The 18550-nt window shown below is 40.9% G+C and overlaps 1 protein-coding gene across 5 annotated transcripts in view; it reads left to right on the top strand.

Annotated features, from left to right (window-relative positions):
* ADGRG2 (adhesion G protein-coupled receptor G2) overlaps positions 1-16721 on the top strand; it is a 130112-nt gene extending 113391 nt beyond the window's left edge. For 4 of the 5 annotated variants that reach the window (XM_038586988.1, XM_038586987.1, XM_038586986.1 and 1 more), the window contains 9 exons: positions 385-430; positions 571-674; positions 1588-1709; positions 2969-3237; positions 6781-6880; positions 7677-7960; positions 10351-10452; positions 11657-11809; positions 14976-15160. In XM_038586988.1, the coding sequence (XP_038442916.1) occupies positions 385-430; positions 571-674; positions 1588-1709; positions 2969-3237; positions 6781-6880; positions 7677-7960; positions 10351-10452; positions 11657-11809; positions 14976-15160 (1365 nt within the window). Of the gene's footprint in view, positions 1-384; positions 431-570; positions 675-1587; positions 1710-2968; positions 3238-6780; positions 6881-7676; positions 7961-10350; positions 10453-11656; positions 11810-14975 lie in introns of all 5 variants that reach the window. The other variant, XM_038586984.1, reaches the window with a different exon arrangement.
* Positions 16722-18550: the final 1829 nt, after the last annotated feature.

The following is an 18550-nucleotide window of genomic DNA, read 5'->3' as shown; positions in this document are numbered from 1 at the left end:
CCCCAAAGAGAAGACATCTCTCATTTCAGTTAAGACTGAGCATTATCTATGACTTTACTACTCATATGTGGCCTGCAGACCTGTACTTTCAGCATCATCTGGGAGCTTGATAGAAATGCTGACTCTTAGGCCCCACGCTGACCCCCTGAATCAGAATGTGCATTTTAGCAAAGCCTCAAGGTGATTTCTATGCACAATTGCTGAGTTTAAGAAATGCTGACCTATATGAGACTTGCTTGCTTCTAGGGACTAGAATAAAATAAGAATTCTCCAAAAATCAAGAGTGATATTCTGAAATAAAAAATTTCATAATTTTTTTCTGATTGCTTATCAGTTTCTTCATTTCAATAAATTAATTATTTGTCACTTATCTTTCCGCTGCAGGAAGACTTAACAGTGAGATGTGTATTTTGGGACTTGGGCAGAAATGGTAGGTTCTGGTCGTTACCTTTTTTCAGTCCTGAGTGGGCAGGGGCAGGGGCAGAGGGAGGAGGAGGACAGAGGAGGAAGGGGCAATCATTGATGCCATGGCCTTGCTGATAGGACAGATACTCTTTCTAATACCCACAGGTGGCAGAGGAGGCTGGTCTTCAGACGGCTGCTCTGTTAAAGACAGGAAGCTGAATGAAACCATCTGTACCTGCAGCCACCTTACAAGCTTTGGTGTCTTGCTGGTAATAACCCCACACTACCTGGCTTTAGATTCTGGGTCTGAAGGGTAGCTGGGTGTCACACCATGATGTCTAATGTGATGGATGACTGATTAGCAGGTGTGATATTGTGGCAAAGTTAGAGATCAATGAAATTACTCTTCCAATGAGCAAATGTAGTTGAAAGAAAATACTTGAACATGGAAGTTTTTTTATCCCCAGTGTATTTTTATACATAAGTTTTCCTCTTTTAAATAGCATGGCCTACGGAATTCAGATTAAAATGTGTAAGAAAAATTGTTTACTTTGTACTTTAAAGTTTTCATAAAATGCTCTGTCCTAAGTTATCTTATGTAGTCTCTTCAACGTCCTACAAGATAGGTGGAATGGGGTGTTACTATTGTCATTTTAAGAAGTTAGAATTAAAAAAAAAAAGAAGTTAGAATTAAGACTTGTTAGACCATTGTCCACAGTCATAGAACTAAGAAATAGAAGAGTCTGAAGCCAAATTCAGCTCTTTAGGCTCCTAGCCCAGTGCTTTTCCAGTGCATCATAATGCCAAGGCCTTGCTGATAGGATACGCTTCCCAATACTGACAGGTGGCAGAGGATGCTGGTGATCAGATGGCTGCTTTGTTAAAGATGGGAAGCCAAATGAAATCATCTGTACTGATCATGGACATGGGCTTTAGAGTCAGCCAGACCAGAATTTGGATCCCAGCTCCTCCATTTCATACTTAAGTGACCTTGGGCAAATTATTTAACATCTCTGGTTAACCTTCCCTTTCATATTTTGACTTGATGATAATAATTGTGTCTACCTCGTATGTTTGTTGAATGAGCCATGGTTGGGCACTTAGAACATTCAATAAATGTAAATCATAGCTCTTTTATTTATTTAAAATACTTGGTCTTGAAAGCAGTATTTTATTTTCCAGGACCTATCTCGAACATCCTTGCCACCTGCTCAGATGATGGCTTTGACATTTATCACATATATTGGTTGTGGGCTTTCATCAATTTTTCTTTCGGTTACTCTGGTCACCTACTTAGCCTTTGAGTGAGTATCCACACTGGAAACTTGGATTATAGGATGCTGTACTCACCTCTGTTGCCAAAATGTATTAACTAAGTGTGCTCCTTGGCCTACTTTATGCTACATACCATATAATGGTGCCACCTATATGCAAAACTTCATGGGACTTTTTGTGTCTTAATCATCTTTTTACCCTAGAATGATACCTGCTACCTAGCTGACATTAAGTGTGAAATGAAAGATTGATGCAGGACCTTGAAAGCTAAGAGCTTATAATCTGATTTAGACCATGGCTTCATGTACAGCAAATGAGCTATGCTTAAGTTACTAAGTTTCGAAGTTACACAGGGCAAACACAAAAGATTAAAAACAATAGCAGGTATGGGGATGAGGATGAAGAAAAGGTGTAAAGCCTCACTGAAAAAGATAAATATTCCACAAGTGCAGCAAGAATGACATTCTAAATGATAGCATCTCCTTCTTGGTTTACCTGAGGGGCCACTTTGGGGAGTGGGAGGGATTCCAATAAATTCTGTTGGAAATAAAGCAATATAGGCACTTTTATTACATTAAGTAAATCAAACAGTATGTAAGGTCTGGGGTTTAGATTTTGGACACTGATCAGGAAATGCACAAATTTCCTTGCAGTGCCAAACTCAGAGTTTAGCTGTCACTACAGATCTTCTAGTTGACCTTTGGAAATAGGATTAATGAGACTAAATTACCATCAGGCCAGCCATTACTCAGAATGATTTCACCAGGTCTAATCTCACACATGTAGACTTGCACATGTCATCAATGAGCTCTAATTTCCTCTGCATGTTTCACTTAGCTATAGTTTAAACTCTTCTTTCCATGATCTCATTTTAACTAATAACATAATATGGGACCAGCTCTGTGTTGAAGATCTGAATATAGGAGCCTATTGTATGAGAAGCAACAGCAGTGCTCCTAGAAGTAGTTTGGGAGAAATGAGGGTGGGTGCTCCATCGATTCCACTACAAATTATTCAAAAGGGTGAGTCAGCCGTCAGCATATAAAAAGTTCCACAGAAATGTAAATATAAATTTTCCATATTGTTATGACAGAGGATATTCTGCTTTGATTTTTCCTTTGTTGTTGTTATGGTTGTTGATTTTAATGCCTGCCCCTGGTGCACACACACAGAGAAGAAATTTATGCATATAGACATTTACCAAAGAATAACAATAAATTTCTTAGATATGCTCACATAAGGGTTGTCAGAATGTGATGCTAATTCTTTTCTTGTCCTTTCCTTTTAGAAAGGTTCGGAGGGATTACCCTTCGAAAATCCTCATCCAGCTGTGTGCAGCTCTTCTCCTGCTGAACGTGGTATTCCTCCTGGATTCTTGGATAGCCCTGTATAACATGCGAGGCCTCTGCATCTCAGTGGCTGTATTTCTGCATTATTTTCTGTTGGTCTCATTCACATGGATGGGCCTGGAAGCATTTCATATGTATCTGGCCCTCGTGAAAGTGTTTAATACTTATATCCGGAAATACATCCTTAAATTCTGCATTGTCGGTTGGGGTATGTATAATCTTGCTTGCACATGGCCTAGGCTTTCTCCAAAGCTTTTTCTCCAGTATTTTGGTCTTTAATCAGATACAGATGATGATAAAGCAGGTCATACTTGGCAGGTTTCTAAAACAGCTATATTGTCCTTACCCTTGTCCAGTTTCTCTTTTTTTAAAGAGTTATTTATTTATTTTATAGGGGTGGGCAGAGGGAGAGAGAATCTTAAGCAGACTCCGTGTTGAGTGCAGACCCCGAATCGGGGGTGTGGGGGACTCGATCTCAACCCTGAAATCACAACTTAAGCCAACACCAAGAGGTGGACGCTTAACCACGTGCACCACCCAGGCACCCCAACCATGTCTAGTCTCTTTCTAGAATACCTGTATATTGGTTATGAACATTAAACTCTTTGAGGTTAGGGCTATGAATATTCTCTGTATCTGCAATAACTAGACTTAGGGCTGGCACACAGAAGGTGCTCAGTAAATTGAAGATGTGAGCTTGGTGATAATGAGGCCAAGCTTTCCATCCCTGACCTCCCAGCTAGCCTCACTGGTTCTAGATCTCTCAGATATCATACACACACTCAACACTGGGCTAAGAATAGCAGAGTGAGATGAACATACAGTTGAAACCTGTTGTGACTTCATTGCCTCACTGACACAATTTTCAGATCATGTCACCTGTTGGTGGTGGGTCACAAAGTCTTAGACACCACACATGTCACAAAGTCTGAGACATCACACATGAAGGTTCCTGCATTCAACTCTCCACCAAATGTAGGAGCCCCATCAACTTGACTGAACTTAGCTTTGGCTGAGATAATCTAACCTCTGCTTGAACACTTCTATTATTAGGGAGCTCATTATCTTTGTTAAAAAAAAAAAAAACAAAATTCAACGGACTAAATTTTAGTATATGTGCTGCTGAAGCGAGCACTCAACTGACTAAATTTTAAAGACCTTATTGGCTCTATTCAGTGATTCATGAATCAGCAACATCCAGTCTCACAGATAGAAAGGAGCTGTACAAAATGAGAGATGTTGGGCAGCCTGGATGGCTCAGCGGTTTAGTGCAGCCTTCAGCCCAGAGCCAGATCCTGGAGACCTGGGATCGAGTCCCACATTGGGCTCCCTGCATGGAGCCTGCTTCTCCCTCTGCCTGTGTCTCTGCCTCTCTCTCATGAATAAATAAATAAAAATATTTAATAAAAAAAACAAAATGAGAGATGTTTATAGGTAGAAGGGAACAGGAATAAGCAAGTTACGCTAGGCAAAATAGTGGGTTCCTTATTGCAAGGTTATCCTCCTTTAGGGGACTCAACAGAGGAGTCTATCAGGCAGATTACCTAACTAGTGCTAATAATGTGATTCCTGATTGACTGGTTTAAGATTCCATTTCTGGGAGAGCTGAAATTGTAATTAAGTCAAGTCTCAGTTTCATGACCTGGGGCTTAGCATAAGTGACTCAATTTTAGGCCTGTTGTCTCGTTTTTAATACCTTACAAGGCAGCCAATAACCATGTTCTAAAGCCCTGCAGTTCTGATTTCCCATTAAGTTCACTTAGCTCTCTGGTGGCACTTACCCAGTGGTATTGTTTTTGCTCTCTAAGTTAAAAAAATAATAAGCTAACACCTCTCTGCCAGAGAGCCCTTTAGATAATCTACAAGTAATATATAACATTAAGATAAACACCCTTTTTCAGTGTATTTTCACATAAGTAACCCCATGAAAGACAAGCCAATGAGGTTAGCACAAGGCAGTTATTGCTAGCACCAGGGAAAGAAACCAGCTCAAAATGATGACATTGATTTACCCAATTCACTCAATTTGAGAAAAGCCCAGCCTGGCTTTCTGATTTCTCATGTGTATATTTCCCACTGAATTACAGCCGCCATCCTTCCCTATCCTCTTTTTCAGGCTAAATATTCCCTCAGATATTCCCTACACAATAGTACTGCAGACCCTTTACCACCCCTGTCACCCCACCTGTCATTATATCTTTGTCAAGAATAACAGAACAGGGATCCCTGGGTGGCACAGCGGTTTAGCGCCTGCCTTTGGCCCAGGGCGCGATCCTGGAGACCCGGGATCGAATCCCACGTCAGGCTCCCGGTGCATGGAGCCTGCTTCTCCCTCTGCCTATGTCTCTGCCTCTCTCTCTCTCTCTCTCACTGTGTGCCTATCATAAATAAATAAAATTAAAAAGAAAAAAAAAGAATAACAGAACACCTTTCCAGAAAGATGAGTCACTTCTTCCTAGAAAAAATAAATCATTGCTTCTGACATTGAGCATGGATTCTGTCTTTCTGGAATACCCAAGGTCACGTTCTTTGTCCTGGACAAGCTCCACAACCCTAATATTTTATTTTTAGGAAAGTATTTCACTTAGGAAGCCATCATATGTCAGTGTCTCTGTAAGGTACAAAGAAAAAAAGAATTAAACGAAATATTATTTTAGATTGTACCAGATACCCCAGCTATGAGGAGGAATTGTTTTTTATTTACCAGAGCCTTGAGATGGATGTGAGGCGGGTCTGCGTGCTCAGGGTGTGAGATGCCCACATGGAGTGGGGTGAGGGGTGATGGCATGGTGGGGGATGAGAGGGACTCCTTCCCAGCCAGACGCCATTTTGACCTGGGAAGAGCCTTGTCATTGTGCTTTTTAGTGGAAGTGCCAGTAGGCCCTTGAGAGAGCCAGTATAATGGCAGTCAACACCCCTAGATCAACCAGGTCTGCTCCTCAATCCATCAGTGGCTTCCAGCTAATCAGTTGAGGATTTGGGGTTCATAATGAAAGATTTGCTAGGAGTTGCTGATAATCTTAATATGTTGATTATTTGGTTTACATTTTGGGAGTCCTTCACTTTGCCTGCCACCTGAGCCTCAAAATTCCATTCCAGATGTGTATAAATTAAGGGTAACTCTAGCTGCTGTAGGCGACAAAAATCTCAGGAGACGATAATTTCTCATGCACAGTCCAGTTAGCAGGAGTGTAGAGGTCTGTGGTCTCAAGACTGGATTTCTAAAGTTGCCCTGAATTTGGGAGAAAAAAGAGCAGAGGATCTCATAGAAAGTTTTTTTTTTTTTTTTTTTTTTTTTTTTTAGATTTTATTTATTTATTCATGATAGTCACAGAGAGAGAGAGAGGCAGAGAGACACAGGCAGAGGGAGAAGCAGGCTCCATGCACCGGGAGCCTGATGTGGGATTCGATCCCGGGTCTCCAGGATCGCGCCCTGGGCCAAAGGCAGGCGCCAAACCGCTGCGCCACCCAGGGATCCCTCATAGAAAGTTTTTATGGGACCAGCCTAAAGGTAGAGCAAATCAATTCTGTCCATATCCCATTGACCAAGACCTAGTTTTGTGCCCACACACACCTAGCTGCAAAGCAGGCTGGGAGAGGTCCAGCCATGTGCCAAGGAGAAAGAGAAACTGGGTTTGGTGAACAGCTCAGCAGTTTGCTCCCAGAAGAAAATAGAATGTAATCTCTAGTCTTTCTTCTCACCGACCTTGGTTATTAGAGCTCTGTGTGACTGATGTTTCCCATCTTCCAGGGGTACCCGCTGTGGTTGTGACCATCGTCCTGGCTATATCCCCGAATAACTATGGCCTTGGATCCTATGGGAAATTCCCCAATGGCTCACCTGATGACTTGTGAGTACAAAGCCCCTGAGGGAATGTTAAGTGAACTGGAAAACAGAATAATCCAACAAAGTGGAGTATGTAATCAGCATATCGACTCTGACTCTCATCCTAATAAAATCCAGTCACATTTACAGCAGTCTTCGCAATTATGTATGTAATGAGATAAGCTAGTTGGAAATGCCACGCTATTACTTTTCTTGTTAAAGATTTATTCATTTATTTATTCATGAAAGACAGAGAGAGAGAGAGAGAGAGGCAGAGACATAGGCAGAGGGAGAAGCAGGCTCCCTGTGGGGAGCCTGATGCAGGACTCGATCCCAGGACCCTGGTATCACGACTTGAGACAAAGGCAGATGCTCACACCGAGCCACCCAGGTGCTCCATCACACAACTACTTAAGTATTAAAAAAAGTAATTGGAGGTATTTTGAAAATATTTTTTAAGTGTCTGATAAACATGAAATGCCAGCTACATTATATTAGTAAAGACTCATAGATAGGATTTTAAGGGGATAAAATCCTGAATGTTTTGTTTTCTTTCTTTCCTTCTTTTTTTTAGTCCTGATTGTTTTCAAGGAATATTTTTAAAGTACTTCTAATCACCAAGTGTCCTAAAATAAACTCTTAGGTTTTTTTCTCCCCTTAGAACCTTAAGTGGGTATTGGAGAACAGCTGGTTTTATATTTTTTTATATCTCTTGTACTTTTAGGAAATGTTTCAGTAAAACGATATAGATTCATTGTATCATTTTGAACCATATTTCAGCACTGTAATATGTTCCCCATTGTTTTCCCCCCACATTCCAGTTGCTGGATCAACAGCAATGCTGTATTCTATATTACAGTTGTGGGATATTTCTGTGTGATCTTTTTGCTGAATGTCAGCATGTTCATTGTGGTCCTGGTTCAGCTCTGTCGAATTAAAAAGAAGAAACAACTGGGAGCCCAGCGGAAAACCAGTATTCAAGACCTCAGGAGCGTTGCCGGCCTTACATTTTTACTGGGCATTACTTGGGGTTTTGCCTTCTTTGCCTGGGGACCAGTTAACGTCACTTTCATGTATCTCTTTGCAATCTTTAACACATTGCAAGGTAAGCTCTACAGCACGATCCATGGACCAATGATCCCAGTGGAACTAAAAATGTCTGGAAGTTAGAGTATCTGCAAAGTGGCCTATTTTGTAGCTTCAGACTTACTTGTTGACAACCCAATTCACCTTTGAAAGCCTTGGAAGAAATGGGTGCTTTTTTTCCTCCTTATCCATATTGTCTCCTCAGAGAGAACATATTGAAGGGGACCTGCCAGGAGCTCGTTATGGGAGTCAGTCTTCCTTCACTTGGTTCCCTGCCCCTCTTTTTGGTTGTAAATCTTACTGAGGTAGAAAGTGCATACTGAAAAGTGAACCTAACCATAAAGGTCCCTGTGATGTCTGGCCACGCCCACCTTCTAGGTCTGTTTGTTGACTTCACATTTACCATCATCTTCACATCAAACAGCCAAGTGGCCACAGCCTGGCCCAGCGGCTCACCCCGAGAAGTTACTGTGCTGGGCAAACCCGTGGGATGGGGGCGGGGCGGGGGCGGGCTCTGTGCAGCCTCTTCACTGTTTTCCATTTGTTCTCCAAGCCTAGCTGCAGTCATTTCCCAACCCATCAAGTTATGTTGTTTAGAAAAGCAAATTACTAAAGATCAGCGTTATAAAAGACTTGTCAGCTGCAATTAATTTGTATTGGAAGTACTTTGACATTAAATGCTAAGTGGGTGAACGATAATTCATGTCCCTTGGTTTCCTTTTATTTCAAATCCTTTGTTGGGATGCCTCCCTTTTTAATTCATTCTGCTTGTTTTCATCTTTTTCTTCCTGTTGCTTTCAACTCCCCTAGAGTCCTCCCATAGTTCTGTCAGGTGGTAGATCATTTTGCTGGTTTTCAAAGAAATCCTAACCTGAGACTGAATTTTAGCTCTCTGTTCTTATTTGGAGGAAGCCAGTCAATACGCTTGCTGGTCACATGCAGTTTGTTAAGTTTTTTTAAAAAGATTTTATTTATTTAGAGATTTATTGATTTATTATTTGAGAGTAGGTAGGGGTGCAGGGGATGAGAGAGAAGAGAAGTGGAGCCCGATGCAGGCTCCATCTCAACCCTGAGATCAAGGCCTGAGCTGAAATCAAGAGTCAATGCTTAACCAACTGAGCCATCCAGGCGCCCTTGTTAATTTTAACTTACAATGTATCAGTTCCTGATGTGGTATATCCAGGTGTTAATACTACATAGCATTAAGTAGAAAAGTTTTATTTGCCATAATAGCATGCTAAAAGAGAAAAAAATAATATGCCTAAATCACAGTAATCACAAACACAAAAGCAAGGTACCTATCCTCATATATTTATTGTGGAAACCAAACCTGCCTCTCTGCCTTCATTTCCCCAGAATGTATTCTCATTAGAATATGAATAAATGAAAGGAATGCACTATTTCATCTATAAAAAGGAACTAATGCCTAATTCTCAGGGCTTTAGGGTTGAGTAAAGGAAAGATGGGTTTAGGTTCTGATTTGGGACTTAGGCCCATTTTGATCTCCTGCATACTTGTCGTTTCTCCCCGTATGCAACCAAGGGGGGCTACCCAAGGGTGGCAAATAAACAAAGGTGTATAGTAGTCAGGAGAGCAGTTTTTAGGACATTGTACTGTACTAGAAGCAAACCTAATATTTAAAAGGAAGATTTTAAAGTAGATCCATTGGGGTTTCAGGAGAGGGAGAATTCAGAAATTCATTCATTCAGCAAATAGTTATTGGCAAATGCCTTGAGGGGCCCTGTGCCGCACGACCAGGAAGACTGTGGGTGGGAGGCAGAACCCAAGTGCCTCCTCAGGTCTGTGTGTTACTCTCTTCGTGGAGAATTTCCTCGAACAGATTAGAGGGAGGCTGGAAGGCAGGCAAGGACATCACTGCGGGGTACCAGGCTTGGGAGGAAGAGGGAAGGGCCCAGGCAAGGGACTCTGCCGTGGGCTGGAGAGGAGGAGCCAGGAATCTGAGACAGAAGAGGATGTGGCACTTGACAGAACATGAAAATGGATCATAAATATATGGAAGGGTGGGGAAGTAGGAGTCTAGATCTGAGCTGGCATCCTGAGTGGATGGCTTGTACTTCCAAAGATAGGGAGTGCCAAGGATGGGAAGTGAGAGGAGAGACAGTTTAATTTTGGAAATAGGGAGTTATCAATCCTTTTATAAGTGTTTGTTTTTTTTTAATCTTACAAAGAGAGTCCCTTCAGGGTGCCTTTCAATAGCCAACTTTCGTAGGACTTTAGTTTTTTTTTTTTTTTCAATTTGCAAAATTTACCTTTGCCTATAGCTGCCAAAGATTTTATCTTTTGTGCACTATAGCTGCCAAAGATTTTATCTTTTGTGCAAAGGAAGCTCATGACATTCAGGTCTTAGTTTGGAACTAACTATGTTACGGATTTTTCTTTCCTCTGTAGGTTTTTTCATATTCGTCTTTTACTGTGTAGCAAAAGAGAACGTCAGAAAGCAATGGAGACGGTATCTTTGTTGTGGAAAGTTACGGCTGGCTGAAAATTCTGGTAAAGAGTTACCTTTTTCTCCTCTTTAAATCTTGAGGGAAAGACACAAAGTTAAGATCTAAAGCAATCAATGCCAAAAGGCTGTCCCATCTGGAAATCAGTGAATGGATCCCAATTGTAAATGTTGGGGGGGGGGGGACACCTAGTGAAATAAAAAATAATTGCTCATATCTGGGAACTTTGTGAGCCAAGAGGATTAACGGGCTCATTGCTGTTTAAATGAAACAAGAATGAAATTTTAGAATTTCTTTCCTTTTGAGCTAAGGTTTTCCATTTGCCTGGAATAATTTTTCATATTTGCCTTCATGACCTCTTGAGACTTGTCTTGACCTGAGGGGTAGGGGTAGGGGTGAAAGAGATGCTGGGATTATGGAGAGCACGTGCTGTGATGAGCACCAGGTGTTGTGTGGACGTACTGAATCCCTATGGTGCACACCTGATACTCATAGTACACTGTTAACTAATTGTAATTAAAATAAAAACAATTTTAAAATTCTAGAATTCTTTAATAAAACATTAATTCTTATTTAAAAAAGTCTTGGCTCAACCTTTTTACCATAGGTCCTGATTGTCTGCTGCTATTTGTTACTGGGCCAGACTTTGTATATAAGCTTCAGCATACCTTTCGTTATTTTGAAGTTATTTTCAGGTGTGCCCTGCTGAGTTGTAGAGCAAATTGCTGATTTTCAAGAAAATAAGAAAAATGAAGTACTGTTTGAAAACATTAATTCCTCTTCCATGAATACCACCCCTGAATACAGCCTTTGCAGTATGGCAAAGATCTGGTTGCCTGAGATATTCACTCAGAAAATGGCAGTACCTATATTATAGTTCAGTCGTTTAAAGTCATTTAAGAACCACCAGTCACCACAACACAGTTGTCTTGTTCTTGTTAAGACAGCCCTTGGCTCTGGAGTACTGCCTAACTCAGTGGGTATTTATAGACACAATCAAACGAGCATGGCCTTTAATCCAAGAGAATATAGGTTACTTTTAACCCAGTGTTCCTTTAAAGGACAAAATATATGTAGTGTTAAATGAAAAGACATTTTCTCGCACCAATGTGTGAAATGTGTGACTTCTTTTGTAAGAAGTGGAAGTGGGATCTGGAAGCAGTTGCCAGAACGAGTTCCACTGTGATCTGTCTCTTGCATTGAGCTTCAACATTCCGCCCTGTTTTTCTGAAATGCTTATTCTGCTGTAGACTGGAGTAAAACTGCTACTAATGGTTTAAAGAAGCAGACTGTAAACCAAGGAGTGTCCAGCTCTTCGAATTCCTTACAGTCAAACAGTAATTCCACGCACTCCACCACGCTGCTGGTGAATAGCGATTGCTCAGGCCTTGCGAGCGGGAATGGTACGTATCTCTCAACATAGCACTTCTCAAGCTAGTGTTTATTGTACTAAAGTAGTTTTATCCTTTCATCGCATTTTTGCTAAGCAAAGGGGAAAAATTACATATGACTAGTGGATCAAAATGTGGCTCCCTTATAGAAGAGAAAGCTTATTAATCCAAATTTATTCATTTTAGAGCAAATAACAGAACTTTTTTTTTTAAGATTTAGCTTTTTCACGATGGAACTTAATGATGACCTAAAAGTGTTCACGTTGCTAATCCTGATTTAAGTACTGCCCAAACACCTTAGTGCTGTCCTCCTGCTGTGCAAGCAGAACCTAAAATAGTTAAGACCATATTGATTTTTTAATACATCTACAATCATACATATTTTCAATACTTTTAAACCTTCCTATTTTTTGTTTGTCATGTTTGTTCATTCTTTTCCATAGCATGGCTGCCTTGTGGCAGTGCCCAGATCCCCATTATTATGTTAAATACTGCCAAGATGAATTGTGACCATTACTGGTGACCATGTATGTCACCAATAGGTGAACAGATTATTGCTGCAGCGCCTTCTTATGCTAATTCTGACATTTCCAGCTAAAACATCCATTACATTTTCTTTCTTTCATACAATTAGGCTGTCCATTACTCATAAAAGCTTATGTGTTTCATTGTTCTTTGGCTTCTTAATACATCTTTTGCATTTTCATAAAAGCTTACATTTCTGCTCCTCTACTTTCTCCTTCCCGGAGAATTTGCCTTTATTCGTCATTTTAGGATATTGGTTATTTTCATGATGAATTCAAATAAATTTGTGAGAAGGTTCATATACCTGTCAAATAGTTTTCCAACCTCCTAAAGATGGAAGGTCCTGCTGGTTTATACAGAATGTAAAAATACAATAGAATGCCTCCAAATCGAAGTTTCTCAACCTCGGCACAATTGACACTTGGAGCTAGGCTATTCTTTGTGGTGGGGTGGGGTAGCTGTCCTGTGCAGTTGGGGACATTTAGCAACATCCCTAGTTTCCACCAACTAGATACCAGTAGCATCTACCCACTCTGCCCCCAGTTGTAACAACCAAAAATTGTCTTTAGACATTGTGAAATGTCCCCTGAGGGCTAAAATCACCCATCTCCCCTTCATTGAGAACCATTGCTGTAGAAGATGAGAAACACCTACTATCTGGCTTTAGCTCCTTACCGTAGATGCCAGGATAAGAGCTCTGGGTTCTAGGACAAATGGCTCTATCGAGAATCACTCAATGTAAGGAAACAGAGTAGAGGTAGTAGCAATCAAGACTGGTTGAGAAGTTAACATGAGAAAGCAAGCTGATTTCACATCAGAGGTGTGAGGTAAGCCACTGTGAATCCTCAGAATCACAACATATCAGAAAGCCTGTTGGCTTGGACAGAAATGTTTGGAGCTCTTAAAGCCAGATTTTTCCATATTCTAGAAACAACTCAGAGATGAAGCCTCCCTTGCCTAGCCTGTGTTGCCATGCTTTGGGGAATCATATTTGACTGAGGCAACACTTTTCTTTTCTGAAGCAACATTTTGCACAGCTGTTTGACATGGCTGATTTGACATAGCTGATTTTGATGGCCGACAGTAAGGGTGGGGGTACATTTTCGGCCACCCAAATGGCCAAGTTTTAAATACATGCTCATCAGATAGACATCCCCAACTCCTCAGGCTGCACACTTAGGATCTGGGATGGATGAGGGATGGGCTAGGCAATTCCAATAAAGAAGCTGGAAGTTTAGTGTTTTATTATACCAGGTCAAATTGTCCCTGCACCAAAATGTCCTTAAACCAAAATGCCTAAATCAGGACAGCTGTCTCAGTCATATGTCCTATTTGGGCTGTGTTAACCATATCCATCACCTAGTTGGTGTGAACGCTACATATTTGGTTATGCCTTGGAGGCTTGGGTGCCAGCAGCCATCTCACTTGGCTCATGGGGCCACAAACTCACAGTCTGAAAGAAATGTCACATATTGACTCCATCAGTTCTGAGCTGCATAACTTTGTACAAAGCACTTGATTTCTGAAAACTTAGTTTCATCGTCTGTGAAATGGGGATAATAATAGCACTCAACAAGTAGTATAATAAATGAGATAGTACTTATAATGTTCTCAGTACTGTTAATCATTATTCCTTTGATTATAGCATCAACTGAAAAAATGGGCTTATTATTCAGCTTTCTTTTTTAAAGATTTGTTTTAAACAGAGAGGAAGTGTGCATAAGTGGGAGGGACAGAGAGAGGGAGAGAGAATCTCAAGCCAACTCTGCACTGAGTGTGGAGCCTGACACAGGGCCCCATCTCATGACTCTGAGATCATGGGTCGAGAACTAAGAGTCAAAACGGAGAGTTGGTCACTCAATCGATGACACCACCCAGGCACCCTGTTAGTCAGCATTCTAGATTGCCTTCCAGTTGTATGATGGCCAGGAGGATGGTGCCAAGTAGCCAGAGGGTCTCAGCAGCTGTGGCTCCATCCTACTGGCATACACACAGTTCAGGGCCTGTTTGTGGTGTGGAAGGCCTAGGTCCAAACTTTGATGTCTCTAGAATGCCCAGCTCCACCTGGCCTGGGCTCTGAGGTTGTAATTGGTGGTTTCCTTGTGGGTGTCATTCCTGTCCTGATTTAGTCAGAGGGGCCGATTTAGTCTACCGGAGACGTTTTTTTCTTGGCCATGACTGTTGTTGCTCTGGGTTTGTCTGGTACAAAGTCTTATTTTATAGGATTCTTAAGGAACCAAAAACCTGGTAAGGGAACATATTGGGGATCTCTGTTAAGCTTAATCTTTTGGGGGAGACCAGAATATTATATTGGGTTATACTACACATAAGCTGCTACTCGATAATACAATCAACTAGAGTTAGGAAGTGGGCCTTTTCAAATCAAATATATTGTTTTGCTTCATATTTTGATCATTTCATTAAAAAATTTGCCATAGAGAACTGGTTTCTGGTACATTCTCCAGTTTGTTTTGCTTACTTTGAGCAGCTTTAGGGAAGGAATGAAAAGTAAAACATGACAATATATCATAACTATATTAAAAAACATGTACTGCGTGAACCTACTTCAGAATAAAATGATGTTTAACTGTTGATTTATTTGATTGCTTTCTGTGGATACTCCATGACACCAAGTTTGTCTTTCCTTATACAGGGAATGCTTCTACCGAGAAGAATGGTGTTTCTTTCATTGTTCAGAATGGAGATGTGTGCCTTCATGATTTCACTGGAAAGCAGCACATGTTTAATGAGAAAGAAGATTCCTGCCATGGTAAAAGCCGTATCGCTCTCAGAAGGACTTCAAAGCGGGGAAGCTTACACTTTATTGAGCAAATGTGATTCCTTTTTTCTAAAAATCAAAGCATGATGCTTGACGGTGTGAAAATGTCCAATTTTACCTTTTACACAATGTGAGATGTATGAAAATCAACTAATTTTATACTCAGCAACCTCTGGAGGAGCCTATGCTGATTGAGGGCAATGGTTATTAGAAGAGGAAACCAAGACATTATACATGGTTTTTAGACATTTGCCATTTGGTTTTTTTATCCTTCATTTAAAAAGTAGATTGGGTTTAAACAACACAGTAAGAATAAGTCTCATTTAAAAATCAAAGTAGTTCACTTCTAGCCGCATTTTAAAGAGGCTAAGTCATATTTGATTACGTCCTATAAGGTAACTGTTGACTTCAGCCTGTTGGTGAGTTTAGTTGTGCCTGCCTTTGTTGTAAATAAGCTAAATTTTAGTGACGCACATGTCAGATGCCTTCTACATTTTTTGTATTTATTTTCTACTGTGTAAATTGATTTCTTTGTGGAATCGTGGTTGTGTTATTGCGTCTAATGTGATAATTCAGAAAATCCTTGCTGGTTCAGTGAATTCTACAGCTCCTTTTGGAGATTATATGGGATGTGAAATATAGATGCTTCACTGAAATCAAGAAATAACGATGCCAGCCAGACTGGAGAAATGTAAGCAGACAGTGCCACAGTGAGCTCATATGGGGCCTTGAGCGAGTTGGAAAGAGGTGCCCTCCACTGGGCAGACAAGGCTCCGAGGGTTTATGGTTTGGCAGACAAAGTGGGGGCCATATTTTAGCTCCATTCATCACTTGGGTACACCCTCATGCAGGGCACCATGTGTACAACCACGCACAGCATCCAATACCAATACCCCTCTCCTGACCTCATCCCTGATCACCAGATTATGAAATCTGCACCAAGATGATTAACTTAGTACCTTGGCCCCGGAGAGGGATAGAACTGTAATCTAGACCATCTGTCAAGAAAATTGTGAATGTGGACGAGATACATACACTGCCACTTCTCAGATCCCCAGAGCCTTTCAGAAAAGGGGAATAGAGTAGGATTCATTTTTAAAGGAGATGTATATGAGGTTAAAAAAAATCATATTGCTGTTCTTTAAAGGGCAACTGCATAGTACATTAGTTGCTATGACTGGTACATTCTGGCCCAGCCAGAGCTATAATTATTTTTTAAAAGGTGTCAAGTCTTGAAGAATGTGTAGTGACAAGGGGGAGCAGCTGCTGGGAACTATCCTGCAATGCTATTGTTGCCATATGTATCAAACCCTGACTGCTCCTAGTTGTAAAGGGTTTATCTTGCTTCCCACCTATTGCTGCCTGAGCAATGCCTCAAGTGTGTCCTGAATAGGAACCTTGCAAAACCCTGTAGTTAGGTCTTTCACGATGGTTCCCTTGCATATATTTCAAGTGAATGTTGTATCCCCGACTAACCACAGTAATAATATAATACACCTCTGTGAGTGCTGATTTGCCTTTGCAATATTTCTTCTGATTTATTTAATTTTCTTGTATTTATGTTAAAAATCAACAAAAATGTTCAAATCACCAAAATAAATTTGTAGTTCAGTCCTTTGAGTTTGAAAGTTTTCACTGAAAAGGCGCCTGTGATCTTTCCCTGGGGGCGTGGCATGGGAGTGGCCTGATTAAGATGAATGTGATGGTGACATCTTCTGACAGACAGCAGACACACAGTGACTGTGAGGCTAGAGCAAGGTGCCTCCTCAAGAGATCAGTTTCTGAGATCTCTTCCTCATTTTCCCCTTACACTCTTCCAAGATTCCCTCTTTATTAACACATGTTGCCATTGGCCTACACAGCCCCACATTTGCATTCCCCCCTCCATGTCTCTGTGTCCTCAGGAAAGGATTAGGACTTTCTGGGGGAGCTGATTATTATGGGGGAGGCCCAACTTGGGGAAGCTGGCCTTGATTTGTAAGAGGTCTCTGAGATGTTATGCTCAGCTGCCTCAGAGATCTTGAGGATTAAATTGATGAGGAAGGTGGTGAGATACTTGAGATTTGGGTATGAGATCTCAGAGACCAAGACTCCTGGAGATGATGTAGTCAAAGTGTACCCCAAAGGATGCACAGTGTCCAGTGTTGTTTAGATCCTGTCCATGCCCTCTCATTTGTCCTATTGTGTTTTGTGTCTGGGCTCCGGTACCTTTTTTTTTTTTTTTTTTTTGAGGGCTGTGGTCCTTAAGCCAAATTCTCGTCTGTTTTTTTCACTTCTTGCAGATAAGGGGCAGGACAGAGAGAATGTTCCTGAGAAGCATCCTTCTTTGAGTTTAAAATTGGTCTCACAGGGGATCCATGGGTGGCTCAGCGGTTTAGCACCTGCTTTCAGCCCAGAGTGTGATCCTGGAGTCCCCATACCGAGTCCCGCATCAGGCTCCCTGCATGGAGCCTGCTTCTCTCTCTGCCTGTGTCTCTCATGAATAAATAAATGAACTCTTTAAAAAAACAATTGGTCTCACAATCTGAGACTCCACTGAAGGAGACAGAAATGCTAGTATGAGGAGGCAAGGAGCATCACAGCAGTGACCAGTATTTGACGAAGAATTTTCTCAGAACATTTGAGAAGTTTTTCCCAAAAACACACTGAAATCATTAATCCCACAGAGTAACTCTGAGCTTCAGTGAGCAGCATCAGGACTGTTCTCAGCAAAAATGGTGAAATGGCTTCATTTGGGATACTGGGTTGTATCTAATGAGGTCACCTAGAAAGCAGATTAGTTTGAAGGCCATTTTGGCAAAGGGCTAATTTACTGAATGAACAATTTACTGAATGGACAAGTGTGTAATCATTTTTTTCTCCATTTCTCCATTTTAAGGACTATTCAGTTTGTCTCTGCCTCAGCTCCAACTGATGCTGTTAGAGTCTGAAGGACAGGAAGAAGGAAAGACCAGATGGACATAAAAACATAATCTTTAATGGGCAGAATTCTTGTCAGTAGATTCTTTTTCTTTTTTCTAGGTACAGCATCAAAATGTTGGGGCACACAAAATTGAATACATTCTTCCAGAACATGTTCTTTTAAATATATCTATAGATTCTTCACTGAGAAGAAATCTTACATTTCCTGGTATCTCTACTCTTTACCTCTTAGTCTCAAACCAGCTACAGGAATCTGGAACAGAGACAAATTGTACATTCTTTAAAATATTGCAATGAAAATTATCTCTGGTCCACAAAGATTTGTCATGGAAATAACAAAATTTGGCAAATTGGTTCTTTTCAGAAAATTCATTCAGAATGGACCATCTCCTTTGTATCAGAGATGGAATGCTTTTATTTAGAGTAAAAAAATTGAGCCTTCCAGAAGAAACACTGGATGGTTTCTACCTTGGACACAGACATGTGGCTCTCTGGGAAAACTTCATTGGCCTAAGCCCCTGTGGTAG

The sequence above is a fragment of the Canis lupus genome, chromosome X (genome assembly GCF_011100685.1).
Source record: "Canis lupus familiaris isolate Mischka breed German Shepherd chromosome X, alternate assembly UU_Cfam_GSD_1.0, whole genome shotgun sequence".
NCBI lineage: Eukaryota > Metazoa > Chordata > Mammalia > Carnivora > Canidae > Canis > Canis lupus.
This window is presented reverse-complemented; position numbering and strand designations above follow the sequence as displayed.